Here is a 14,878-nt window from a genome sequence, read left to right as displayed (position 1 = left end):
TGACAAAGTCGTGCGAGGACAGCAAGCCAGGGATTTGGCCGATAAGACTGGAGATGGAGCCCATCTCACGAAGCGGGACGCCCGGAGGAGCTCGGACACTCCTCATTAGCACAGATGAGTCCCTTCACTGCTGGCTCTCGGCCTCGTCGTCCAGCTCACACATATGCACGAGTCACTTCGAATGAGTGGCTGCTCACACAATTGAGGCGGACAGCTTTTTAGTCTGTGATTTTGCAGGGAGCAGGGAGAGACACGAAAATGTGGATGAGATGGATGGTGACAGCAAAGCAAACACAGACTTGCACTTAATTGTACCTCACTCTTTCCTACACTCTCTTTTTGTCTTCATCTCTCTCTCTCTCTCTCTCTCTCTCTCTCTTGTCTCTGTCTTTGCATTCTTATTTGTTTTAACCTTAATACACTCGCTCACACATGTGCGCTTATAAGTGACTATTAGCACCGGCAAGCTACTTTGGGTGTTGTGTAACTTGGGAGAAGCTTCCACATTGAAATTCCAGCCAGTGAATTGTGTTTGTGTGTTTGTGTATGTGTGTGTGTGTGTGTGTGTGTGTGTGTGTGTGTGTGTGTGTGTCTATGTGTCTGTGCGTGTGTGTTCCTGTGTGTTGTCAGAGGATGGATTTATTGTGTGTGTGTTTGTGTGAGAGCGTGTTTGCATGCATGCCTCTATGTACCTTTGTACGGGTTTGTGTGCGTGTGCGTGTGTGTGTCTGTGTGTGTGTGTGTTGATGTGAATGTTAGGAAGAAAAAAAGACTGCCATCTGGTGACTGTCTACTTGCAGATGGTTATAGTGTGTGTGGAAGCGTGAGGGTGTGTTTTGCACCTGTGATGGGGGCAGTTGGGGGGATACAGTGATGAGTGAGGAGGATTAAACTGAAGACCCAGATGATGTTCCACAAGCCATCGTTCTCGGTTCTAATAAGCATGTCCAATCACTAGTCAAACATTTTCATAGAATAGTATTTGTAATGGAATAGAATACATTTTGGGGAACTCGTATCAAAAACTTCCCCAGCACTTCTATTCTGCATTGTGAGGAAAAGCTCCATGCAGCTCTGGACCCTCATGGAGAATCATGGACATGTTTACTTAAGCCAATTACGGTAATTAGATGTAGTGCTTAGGTTAAAGGCCGGCATTGTTCCCCAGAGATGTAGTCTCTCAAGCAGGAAAATCTCCATAATCCATGAATCAATACGGGTGTTTGCATTTTTCCCATTTAACACCGGCTCATTTCACCACTGCAAATATTTATTCTGTGAGTTATAACAGAGAGATTGTTTGTGCTATTTAATCAATTGCAATTACGAAGGGCAAGGGAATCCGTCTGGGTGATTTAGAGTGGGGAAAACTTTCAAAGTTGCTGATGCATGGGTTCCTACCCTGAGAGAGGATGCCTCGCTAATAAATACTCAGGGTTTATGAAGTGAAATGGCAGTGCCCTTAAGATCAATGCAGCAGACAGTGACTAGGCCAAAACTGGTAGAGAGCTACAGAGCAGACCAGTTTGGAAGTGTTCCCACAAGTGCACTCTCATCTGAACCAGAGCTGGGAAGAGGCTCTGCAAGATGCCAGTGACGATAAGAGATCTTTTAATTAAGAACTTTGGATGAGTATGAGGACCAGGTTTGGTAGGCCTTTCCCTGAACTGCTGAAGTGTACTGTGCTGTAACGAGTAATGTTTTTAAGTGTGATTTCCTACACCAGAACCGTGTAGCTTTAGAACATGCAGCGAGAGTAGAGATCATGTTTAATCCTGCCTTTTCACCACTGGTTACCGGTATATTCAAAATGGCTCATTTAACCCATGTTAAATTGAATGCACTGACTTGATGAAGTTGATAAAAGCCAAAGTAGCCCACCCCCACCAGCATAGGTTTTGATAAATTCATGGTAATTAATGCTGGCTGTGGTACATAGGGAAAGGATAGAGAGCTGACACACCTGCGATTTGTTGCATATGCGTAGGAGTAGGCCTAGTTCCACACGTGTTTCTACCCTCCTGCATACTGCTTCCTGATGTAAATGTACCATATTTCAAGAGTGCTTTGGAAGATGTTGACCATTCTGTAGGAGGCTATGCATGTAGATAGCAATATCACTGCAGCAAATCCTCATATACAATGTTTTTTAAACCTCTATGCCAAGCAGTGTTTATTAACTGCTGATGTCAGTTTATGTCGTTTTTATTCCAGTGAAATTGAGCCAAAAAATTGCAGTGGCACACGTGCACATTGCAATGGCCATTTTGAGTTTCTATCTTATGTAAAACAGAAAGCAAAGTGGTCAGGCCATCAGCACAGTAGAATTGTAGAATCTAAAATAGGTTATAATTAACACGTCAGCTAATTTATTGTGTGCTTTAGCAATGCATGCTTTAGCTGAATAGTCTACAATATGCATAACATGTATAACCAGAGGGCACTCTGAGAATGCAAACCTCCGGCAAATGCCAAATGCGGCCAGTGATTCAGAAATGTAATGCTGTGGCCCATGCCCACACTGGTTGTTTGTGGTTTTCAGTATTCTCTCACAGCAATTTAGTAGCAACTTTTAAAACAAAGTTTGTTTACTGGAGTTTGAATGATGGAAAGCATTTGAAATAAAAAAAAATAAAAAATCATACATTTTAGGCATATGTCATATTTGTCATGTCATGTCATATTGTGTCATGTGCTAAATGACATTTAATCAAGTTACGATAAACACACCAAGGTCATCCCAATTGCTCTGGACAGATAGAGAGTTGACTGTCACTCAAGCACAATGTGGCCTGCGCACTGACATCATATTTGTCCTATCAATTCATTATAAATTCAACAGTCCAAATGTAGAAATAATGTTATACAAATGAACAAGCTCTTAGGTTGAGGCCAAAAATGTCAAATGAGGTTCTCTAGCTATTGTATTTTTTCCATTTTACTGTGCTATAACATTACATTTTTCCATTACCAATCTTGAACCAGACATCCTAATAGAGACACTCTTTGGTTTATGATTTGGTAAGAAATACAGTAGCCAGACAGTTGCCCCATTTGGGACCTGAAAGTTCTTACCCATTTTTACTCTATGAACCATGAATGCACTTTCAACAGTGCAGCTCAGCTAGATTGTCACTTTCAATCATTCAAAGACCTCGCCCTTAGAGCCAGCCCACACTGTTACTTCAGTATCTTTTTGCAAATACTGCCATTTTTTTAAGTTGTTCCTTTTTGGTTCTCTTTAGTTCAGTATGTGTATGCACTGCTACTGAGCAAAGTCAAAGTTTTTTAAACGCAGAGCCTGAAAAATATATGGGACAGCACAGGACTAGATGACATAAGCAGTTACTATGGGACAGCACAGGACTAGATGACATAAGCAGTCACTATAAGATGCAAAATGCCAGAGGTGGGCCACGGAACTGTTGGGGATGTTATTGTTCATTGTTCATGAACAATTAATGAAGCATTTGCCTCCCATATGCCCCCCAGTAATGATGGGGGAGATATAGGAGGCAAATACATGAATAAAACATTTGGAAACTATGTAATTGTGCATATTCTATGTTTATAGTCAGTATTTGGTTTGCTTGAGTGACTATTACAAAAGCATGCGAGCAGTTCTGTGGCTGTCAGTGTATATTCCTTGTCCGTTTTTGCGGTCACTGTGTACAATTGGGCCCGGAGGACCATCAAGTGAGACTGTCGCCGAACCCAGCTTTTCTGCTGATGTTTTTGTCTGCTTAATACATTAATCCTCCCATTGTACTTCTAGTTTTTGCATCCAGCTCTCGCTGCATGTGTCCACTGCCCAGTGGGACTGTTGTGCCTCTATGTGTCAGCTACTGAGTCACAGTGACTTGTAGACTAGATTAGTTGTTTGTGTTCTTTGAAGATCACCAAAAAGGCTCTTCTCTTTCAAAAGACAAGCTGGCCCAAGGTTATCTTGAATGATCAAGCATCCACTGAACTGGAGCTCTATGAACTGATTAAATATTATTGCGCACGCTTTAGCCACATCATGCGCTGAACTGTATGACTGAACTTTCTGCCATAAAGCACTCTTTTGGAACTACTCTTCACCTGCTCTGAGTTTCATAGATTCAGTGTTTCATCACAATATTCTAAGTAGTATAAGTAAGTATAAATACTCTTTTGATCCCGTTAGGGGAAATTTGGTCTCTGCATTTATCCCAATCCGTGAATTAGTGAAACACACTCAGAAAACAGTGAACACACAGTAGCACACACTAATCCCGGCGCAGTGAGGGGTAAGGTGCCTTGCTCAAGGGCACTTCAGCTGTGGCCTACTGGTCAGGGGTTCGAACCGGCAACCCTCTGACTACAAGTCCGAAGCGCTAACCAGTAGGCCACGGCTGCCCGTAAACTACTACTTCTATTTTGTACCATAATACAACCACTTACTGTAATTATTTATACTAAGTCAAGTCATTTCTATAGATCATACAGTGGCAGTGACAGTGTAGCTGTGTATTCTCCTATGAGCAGAAAGACATTTTGTGTGTAACCAGTATACTTAATTACATATATAAGATGCTACATCTCAGAACAAGACACTGTAACAATGTGATGAGATTTTGACGTATATGCAGAACGAGACACTTAGTGACAGATTTAGAAAAGAGAAGCACTAACTGGACAAATTAGGTGGGTAGTCGGGGATGGCCTATTTAGCTGCGGATTAGCAAATTAATTAAATCACAATTAATTCATTTTAAATAAGCCAGCTCTATTTAAAGTCCTGTTTTACACAGGAGTTCTTTATGTTTGGAAATGGCATGGCATCACAAAAGTGTTTCAGGAATTGTGGGGCAGCATCAAGGGAATAAAGTTTTTGACAGATGCCACCGGCGCTGAAAGATGAATTGCTTGACTGTCAATACATTTTCTGAAGGTGTTCCTTGAAAAAAGTACATTTAACTTACTGTCTAGAAGAACGGCAATTATTATTAGAAGACATGAGACTACCGGTTTGATTAATCTAATTTAGTCTTGGACACACCTAGTCTCTATCCACAACATCCATAGAATACGGCTAAAAATCTAAATATGAGTTACTTACTTTATCGACTTAAAAGATCTGTGCGACTGTCTCTTTTAAAAGCCAACAACGCCTTTGTGACACTGCTACTCCTTAGCAGCCCTTAATAAGTTGACATGAATATTTCTGTGATTAGTTGCATACACATGTAATCTGATTTAATGTGGAGAGTAGTGACACCCTGCAGATGGTGACACTACCTTGCATTGTTGTATTAATGTTGCAGTAATGTTGTATTAACATTACCCCTACTTCACGCTGGTTCCTGGAAAAGGAAATATTGTCATGACAGCATCTGTAGCTAGCCCACGTAGTGTGCTACATTTATTACATAAATGACATTATTTATGACATAAATTACATTTGTGACTGGATCTCTATCATCCATCATAAGAACAGCATGCCTTCTCGTCAATCAGGTGTGTTGTAGGGAGATATTTACCCCATTCATCTGAAATGGTCCCTACAGTAAGTGATAGAACCAATTGGGGATACAACAGGTGCAAAATATGTGTGACAAATCAAATGTAAGATATTTAGTGAACAGTTATTTAACTATCATGTAGTAACATTGGCTACCCAGTTGCAGCTCCTCTCCCTCAAAAAGGATGAAATGAAACCTCTAGGATACATTAACACCACATGTTGGAAACCAGGCAAACAGACTCATGTGACCTGACAGGCGATTAGACCACGAATGAGGCGAGACATCGAGCAGATGCCTTCAGCTTGTCTCTCTTCTTCCCTTATCCCTCCCTTTTAATGACGCCATTTAGCTTTCGCGCTTCATGAAACGAGTGCTACTGCTCCCCAAACAGAGAAAACTCATCCAAACTTTAAAGTGGCAGAGAAAGCAACGAGTGCCCCAAAGCACTAATCGTTTTCTGGACGAGGAGGCAGTGTAATGACCTGAAATAAACGCCTCTCGGATAGGGGGAATGATTAATGTCAGGGGAGCCAAGCACTGAAGCCCGGCACCTGTCCTCTCAGGTGATGAAGAACACATGGGAGATGTAACGGCTCCATGGTGGTCTCTGATATAGAAAGAAAAATATCGTTTTAACTGTACAAAACATCATAAAGGCACAAATAGCCCTGATACTGGTGTCTTCGGGTTTTCACTGCACCATTCAGTATGATTTATACATTAGGCATTAAAGAAAGAAAAAAAAACAATACTGATTAGGGTTGACACAGTAGATCTGTGACATAATTGTAGAAGATGATGAACAATGCTGTGCTGTTGTAAGCCTCTGGTCTTCATCTCAGGAAATGGGGTGCAGGAACCAGGATATCCTATGATGTCTTTTTTAACAACGTCTTAGTGATTTACTTGCCATTCAGGTGACATTTTTTCTAAAGCAATTTGCAGCATGACTAGACAAGGTAAAGGTAGGCTTAATTGAATAACCCAGCAAAAATGAGGGAGGCCACGCAACAGAGTGTATTCGTGCGGCATTGGTGTGCTCTGGATATTTTCTCAGGTGATGCAGGGAGAACTCCCTATCAATCTTTTTGCAATAAAAGCTTTCAGCAATTATTGCATTATCTCATAAATGACCATTGGCTATCTTTAGGCTACTCAACCTCTGGACAGCAGCTTTTGTCTCAGAGTAGGAGGAGACACTTCAAAGTGACTTAAATCTTAAGTCTGATAAACAGATAAACATCTGTTTATCTCTCCATCTCTCTTTTCCTGTCATCTTTTTATTATTCATGAGATAAAAGAAACACTAAAATAGCCAACTGAGTTTCTGTTTCACTCATCTATCATCAACCACTTTCAAAGGCTAAACCATTTTAAAATGGATTGTCTCTGTCTTTTGCCTCCCCCTCTGCCTTTGATGGTCCTATGCTACCTGAGGCAGTAGGGCCAGATGCTTAACAAGACAGGGTCAATTGTTTGCTTTCATATACATTAATTGTAGTGTAAAGCCACTGTAAATGGCTTTAAGTAATACAGTAAATAATACATATTTAGAAATATTATTAAATTACATTTGTGTAAATAATAGATACATGTAATTTATATGTGTAAATTATATACATATTATGGTAACACTTTATAATAACTACACACAATTCATAATTTATTAAGCCATTTATATTTATTTATTAAACCATTTATAACTGTGTGAACAAATGCTTTACTGATGATAAATTATGCATTAACAAGAATTTACTAATGATGAACAAACCATTAACTAATAAGTAACAAAGGCTTAATAAATGATGAATTGTGTGTAGTTATTATAAAGTGTTACCCATGTTATTTCTGTGTGTAAATAAATAAATGTAATTAATTTGTAAATAATATATAGATGTGATTTGTGTGTGTAAATAATAAATAAAAGTGAATTGTGTGTGTAAATGTGCTGCAGTGCCTCCCCCCGTGGAGCCCACAAGGAAGCCCTGGTGGGATGAGATGTGGCTGGTGCTCGGGACCGCCAGCTGTGCCTCTGTTGTCTTCCTTCTCCTCACCGCCATCGTCTGCTACAAGGCCATAAAGAGGTAAGCCATGTGCACACACACACACACACACACACACACACACTTGCACACACACACTCGCACACACACACACACACACACACACACACACACACACACACATGCGCACATGCGCACATACATACACACACACACACACACACACACACACACACACACACACATACACACACACGATTCACATACGAGAAGGGAGAAGTACGTACAGAGAGATACTCTCTTGTTTTGCTTGCAGTAGTAGAGTACTCACAGCATGTATCCATCCACACCTTTTGTGTGTCCTCCTGTGTAGGTAGTGAGAGGCTCAGTAATGAAAAAAGGCCTAGTTCCCCTGAAATAGTCGTCTAAAGAGGTGCCTGTAGAGAATAGTAGCCTATCATGCAGTTGCTTCACTCAGTGGAGTACACTGTGCATCCTAAGATTCACATGTCACATTGATATGCCATTGGACAATAATCTGTTGTGGCAGGGGTACAATAGCGTAAAGACAGCGGAGGAGGATGAAGGAGCCGATGTGACGGGGAAGTGAAGGAGCACACAGAGAGGGATGGAGTCCGTATCATGGTGGAGCTGTCTGTTGCTCTTCACCATTCTGAGGATGATCTCAATTACCAGCAGCAAGCATGAAGACCCCTTTTTTCTATTGCCCTGTCTTCAATTATTACAAAGAACAAAAAAAGGCACATGAAAAATCTGGAATCTCTTAAATAACCACTGGTGAGATTATGCAGTACTGAGAATAAATCGTGTGAAAATAACATGAGAATAAATCGCGTGAAATTAACAAAATACCAAGAACACAGTGAAAATGGGCAATGCAGTGGCTTCCAGCAAAAAGGGCATTTGCTCAGCCTGCATTTCATAACCAAGCAACGCGCGCCATTTGTTATAGGAGGGGGTGCACAAGAGGGATTTGTTATAGGAGGGGGTGCACAAGAGAGATTTAATGAGGCACCGTGTCTTTACCTTTGAGAGACTTGTCTCTGCATTGTGAGGTCAGAAAGTCACCAGCACAGCATTGTTTATGGCACTGCAAAGTGGTTATCCCAGCAACTTTTACACGCAGAGGGTAGGGGGGTGGCTTTGTGGTGGTGGTGGTGGGCAGGTGCTGCTGCTTTCGCTTGCCATGTCATCAAAACACCACCAGCCGTCGTAGCATCAAACCACGGTCATTATTTATGAATTAATTTGCAGAGTCACTATGCCTGCTTCCATCTCACGGAATGACGAGAGAGAGAGAGAGAGAGAGAGAGAGAGAGAGGCCTTGGCTGGGTCCTGAGGGGATCAGTGTGATCGCGCATGCCACATTCACAGATGGCTTCTGATGGAGGTGTAGTTTATACAGACACAGCTGATTTGTTGCCTGATGCTAATGCCGTGTGCCTCCTGTAGTAATGGACGGAGTCCGGGACAGGTTCACCACACCGGTCCTGTCGGCTCAATTCATTACCACGTCGTTACTTATTCATTTCCTGCAATGTAAGAGCCATTTTAAAAGTTGGGTCGAGTTTACTTGTTCTATAACCATATAACCCCCCCCCCCCCCCCCCCGCCAACTAAGGGGTTTTAAAAACAGCATTTTTCTATTTTACTTTTCGTGAGAGACACTGGTTTTGTTGCGTCCATTTGACTCAGAACTCAGTGCCCATGCACCATTAATGAGAGCAGTTAAAAGCTGTGGAACCCATGAGGTAACCTGGGAGATTTGAGGACGTCAGTAGCGTGCGGCGTGTCAAGTTGGCTTGTAGGTGAGAAGGCGCTGTGACACAGCGCCACGGCGACGAGAGAGGAGCAGAGGAGAAGGCCACCTCGTCAGGGCAAGACAGAGGAAATGACCTCGGACAGTCATGACCGCTCACATAAGCAGCTGGAAAAATAGGTCGTCTGTGATTCACTGCAGTCACGCATGTAGCTGTGCAGGTTAAATTTATGCTGGCGGAGTAGTGTTGTCATGGTGTAATAACTGATATGCCAAGTCAGTCCCAGGACCTTGAGAGAGTGATACAACACCAACACTAACACTTTCAGTCCAACAGACCAGTACGCTGTCCATATCTATTATCGTCTATTTTCTTATATTCCTTCCTTAGTTCCCTTTTTCTTTTCTGTTTAATATGTTTATTTTCATCTTATTTGTTTCAAAAACAGAAATGTCCATCAAGGCCATTTTAATCTCATTTTGAACAGTGTAATAAGGAAATAGCCTAGACTTGCCAGATACCACATCTAGCCTATGACATGGAGGCCTGCTATTTGTTCCATGCTACACCAGATGGAACCGCTAGTGAATTATTTCATTATGGGTGTGACTTACACATGTTTGTTGTAACAGTACCCAATGTGGCCATAGATGACTCTCCTGATAATTTGTGGTGGCAGACATCAAGTCCAGACTTTTGGGTGGTTATTTCTCCTCTGTATTTCACATAAACGCAGAATTATGCCCACATGGCACCCACGTACTGTAGGAGTCGCCTCATTCTTTAACATGGAGCCATTACTCGCCATGCATAGAGAGTCATTTGAATTAGCCCGAGTGAATGAATTTGTAATGTGTACACATTTTTCTTTCTGTTGCTTTTTATCTCTCTGCCTCACCCCCCCATCTCTCTCTCTCTCTCCCTCTCACTCTCCCTCTCTCTCCCTGCCCTGAGAATTTGGGTGGAAGCAATGTATTCCCTAATGGGAGGCTCAGCTGGCAGCTTTTTTACCTCCTAATGAGTATGCTCACTCTGCCAGGCCACAGTCACAAAAGAGAGATGTTTAATGTCCTCCTTTATATGCGAGTGGAAATCATCACTTAGCCACCGCCAATGACCAATGCAGCGGAAACGGCTCTCTGGTAAAGCCAGACGGTCAGACGGGGTTTAGCACCACAATAATCGTCCCATTCGATGGTATATAGGCACAAGTCAGCGTCAGCACATCAGCATCTGCTGGCCACTGGCTTATTGTAATGAGTTTGATGGCATTAAGTGCCTTCAAGGAGAAAGAGCTTCAGTGCTGGGGCTGCCTCATACACAGACACACACACACACACACACACACACACACACACACACACACACACACACACACACACACTGGCTCAGCATAGAAGTGGAACAGAAGGATAGACAGGGGAGAGAGAGAGAGAGAGGCAGAAACAGAAACAAACACTATTGTTATGTATTCTCTTTTTTCATGCCCTTGTTGTCTTTGTTGTCTGCAGTGCTTTGGGGAGAGGAATTTATGTGTCACTGTGGTAAAGCGCATTAGAGCTCTCAGGCGACGAGAAATCTGAGATGGCCAGAGTGAGTGAGGAGTGAGAGAGGAGAGGAGAGGAGAGGGAGAGGAGAGGGGGAGGAGAGGAGAAGAGAGAGAGGAAAGGAGAGGAGAAGAGAGGAGAGGGAGAGGAGAGAAGAAGAGAGGAGAGAACAAGAGAGGAGAAGAGAGGAAAGGAGAAGAGGGAGAGAGGAGAGGAGAGGAGAAGAGAGGAGAAGAGAGGAGAGGGAGAGGAGAGAAGAAGAGAGGAGAGAACAAGAGAGGAGAAGAGAGGAAAGGAGAAGAGGGAGAGAGGAGAGGAGAGGAGAGGAGAGAGGAGAAGAGAGGAGAGGGGAAGAGGGAGAGAGAAGAGAGGAGAGGAGAAGGGGTTGGGAAGTATGAGGCAGGGAAAATAAAGAGGGAAGTGCCCTGTGATATTTGTTCATATTTATCGCAAAACCAGAGCCTGCTAAAGAAAGGATGCTCTCATGCTTCGGGTTTGTAAGTCGTCCCAAGTGGACAGCTGTCTTGGCCGGTCCGACTCTGCCGTACTGGAGGAGACTATGAGGATCGCTTTTGTGTGTGGTGTACATGCAGTGCTGCTCAATGCTGTCGCCCAGAGTAACGCTCAGCCCTGGCCTAAAATAACTCCACTTGGACTGCAGTCACAGGGGAAATGCATAGGTGCTTGTGATGTTGGCTACGTCTGTGGTCTGCAAAGCAATTGTGTAGAGGTTCCACACGAGGCTTTAGCAGACTTAAGGACAAGGCTGGAAGTACTGTGAAGGCGACGATGTAGATTATATGAAATTGTGTACCATGGAAGAAAATGGTGGAGATAAATCAGCAGCATAAACAGCTTTCTGTATTTATTATGTTCTGTATGCAGTCACCTCTTTCCTCCCTGTTCCCTTGCATCTTTCTCTCCCATCTTTCATTCTTTCCTCACATGAAAAGATAAATATTTTCTGAAAAGATAAAAATACTCGTGCCCTGGCCGTTTTCGGATCCCAGGTGCCGGTGATGTGTGGGGAATATCAGACTTTAAGTGTGCGGTGATAGTCTATTTTATTTAAAGATAAATATTTTCATTTTAATTTCCCCCTTCATGATGTATGATCATGCAAATGCATTGCGTTGGCTCATGAAGAGCACTTGGAGAGCAAGCTCTTGGCTTCTCGGAGAACGGCGCCTCATGATGAGTGATCGCGCAGAAAGGAGATGGAAAGGTCAGCACCTGAGGGCTGTTTAGTGCTCTCCCACTGGCTCTCTGTGGCCCGGACGTAATTGGATGCCTGTATGGATTTGCCGAGTCAATAGCAATGAGTGTGTGGCTTCTTGTGAATGCACTAGTGGAAAGAGCCCCGTTGTGTCGGCTGCTGTATTTAACTCGACCGCGGAAGACAAGACATGGGCTTTCCCAGAGAGACAACTCTGTAGCCCTGATATAGAGGGTTATAGAGTTAGACGAGGGAGGATATCGATGGCAAGGCTAAATAAATGGGAAAGATACTGTGTGTGTGTGTGTGTTTGTGTGTGTGTGTGTGTGTGTGTGTGTGTGTGTGTGTGTGTGTGTGTGTGTGTGTGTTTTGTGTGTGTGTGTGTGTGTGTGTGTGTGTGTGTGTGTGTGTGCATGCGTGTGTGTGTGTGTATGTATGTGTGTGTGTGTGTGTGTGTGTGTGTGTGTGTGTATGTACGTGCGTGAGTGTTAGTGTGTGTGCAGGCGTCTTTTCGTGCCAAGACTGATTGATGCTCTCCTGCTTCACAACACCGTCTGATAACTCTTTCCCTGGTCATTTTTTGTTTTGTTACACCTTTCTTTTTGCTCTGTTGTTGTTCCGCACCTCTGCCTGCGTGTCATTTGTCAGCGAGACAGAGACACAGTGAGCAGGCCGTGGCGTAGCTTGGCTCACCTTGCCTTCTGTAGCAAAGATGATCTAAACACAAATGCTATCAGATTCAGGGTTCTTTCTCCCCGGACAGAACCCGCTGGAAAAACCTACCCTTGGTCAAGGGTTTGTTAAAGAAAGCTTAACACACACACACACACACAAATTAAGACAAATATATTTTCTCTAATACACAGAAGGGGGGAAACTGTAGCTGTCTACTTCTAAGTTTGACGTACCTGAGAAAGTGTTGATGCGGCAGATCTGGAACGCAGTTAGTGAATCTATACCCAGTCCAAACAGTGTGCTGGTACCTGTCTGGTGCACAAAACATCAGCTTCCTACAGTATAACTGTAATGTGTGCCTCTACCAAATAAGGTACAAATTCTCAAGCCCCATGCAGTTATTACTGTGTGTGTAAATGCCAGTGCTTGTGTGTGTGTGTGTGTGTGTGTGTGTGTGTGTGTGTGTGTGTGTGTGTGCGCGCAAGCATTAATTGTCCTCTATTTTTAAACTTTGTTTAAAAGCAAGAGGCTGTCCTCAATTTTTGTTTAACATAGCGAGGCCACTGCTTTTGAGAGCTTCGCAAATGCCTGTGCAGTGACATGAGCTCTCAAGCTGAATTTATGTGTCTCTGTCGAGTGGCCATGACTCAGCATAACAAAGCATAAAAAAATCCAGAGACAAGGCATGATCTCATTTTCTCCATGGGAAGCCTCCATCACTGCCTCTATTACATTTGGAAGGGCTGATGCTGCGCGGAGTGTTTGCTAGTAATGACAGTAAATGCCCTTCGAGGAGCCTTGAAAGCTTCCCTCCAGAGATTGGGGGGGGGGGGTCTTGTTGATGTTTATCAACCAGGCACCGACGGAGTAATGTTGCTGAAGCGCAAGCCAACATGTGTAATCTACCAAAACAAAAACACCCACAGGTGGACAGGGGCAGAGTTCGCCAGTGTCCGTAAAATGTGGAGATAATGGAGGCTTTTTGAAGCAGTTTATCGGGCCCCTGTCCTGGCCATTAGGTTTGCCTTGTCCGATGTATGCTTAATGCATTGGAGGACTTTTGTCTTGTATAAAACACTGAAATGTTGATAATATCTCCATCTGACTGTAAGATGCTGACACAGGCAAGTGGCACGAGCCGCTGTCTTTCATTATTGATACCAGCTGTTATAGGATGGGAGGTGTGCCATGGTTGCCTGTTCCACTTGTGTGCAGTGTGTGTGTGTGTGTGTGTGTGTGTGTGTGTGTGTGTGTGTGTGTGTGTGTGTGTGTGTATGCGTGCGTGCGTATGTGTATTTGTGTATTTGTGAGTGATAAAAGAAATCTACCCATCTCAAAATTGAATGCCATGCATGCATGTGCGCGTGGTTTTTTCCCCCGTTGCCAATGAATGAATGAAGCCTGTGAATCTCAGAAGCTGAATGGAGCCTGCTCTCTGAAACCCCAGTGACACCACAGCGAGAACAGCCCTTCAACCCCCCCACCTCGCTTTCCATATCTGTGTACACACTGCACTGGAGAGCTGTGGCATTAAACTTTAATGGCCAACAGCACTGTGCTGTGCAGCCACCTGCCAGATGCATACTACACCACATGGATTATTGAGAGCTGGCCAGTGGCGTGAGGTGAAGACGTAGCCATTTTAGACCCATCTCGGCTATTCCTGGAGCGGTTTTTCTTTTCTTTTTTTCTTTTTTTGGGACGGTGGGGCGTGATGGGTGGGTTCCTCCACGCGTGAATGGAAACTAGCTGCCATAAGAGTAGTCTATGAATAGCGTGTTCCTTAGAATTCCCCATGCGCTGGTTTTATTGTTATTCTCGGAGTGAGGAGCAACGGCCCCGGTTCACATCGGATTCGAAAAACACGCTCACCTCAGGCGCTGCTGGGCCTGTAGGCACGACACAAATGAATTAGAAATGTTGTAGTGCTTTTAATCCGCGGATCATATTATCACCTGCCTACACTGTGCAAGAGCAAGCCTGTTACGTAAAATACTTCCCAGGGGTTTTTTTTTCTCTCAGTTCACTGAAATTGGTGGAAAAAAAGTAGCAGTTGTTTAATTCTCATACACAATGGTTTTTGTATTTAGGCTCAATGTACATATAGGCAATGTACATAGGCTCAATATGGAGTCTCGATACTCAGCTGTGTCGCTGTGTTTCTGTG

The 14,878-nt window shown here is 43.4% G+C and overlaps 1 protein-coding gene across 1 annotated transcript in view; it reads left to right on the top strand.

The window, feature by feature from the left end:
* The window catches only part of prima1 (proline rich membrane anchor 1), a 36,071-nt gene that overhangs the window by 15,155 nt on the left and 6,038 nt on the right, over window positions 1-14,878 (top strand). The window contains exon 3 of the mRNA XM_048249642.1: window positions 7,444-7,573. Within this exon, the coding sequence (XP_048105599.1) occupies window positions 7,444-7,573 (130 nt within the window). The remainder of the gene's footprint in view (window positions 1-7,443; window positions 7,574-14,878) is intronic.

This window comes from Alosa alosa, chromosome 8 (assembly GCF_017589495.1).
Source record: "Alosa alosa isolate M-15738 ecotype Scorff River chromosome 8, AALO_Geno_1.1, whole genome shotgun sequence".
Lineage (NCBI taxonomy): Eukaryota > Metazoa > Chordata > Actinopteri > Clupeiformes > Clupeidae > Alosa > Alosa alosa.
The sequence above is the reverse complement of the archived record's forward strand: the minus strand, read 5'-3'. Positions and strand labels throughout refer to the sequence as shown.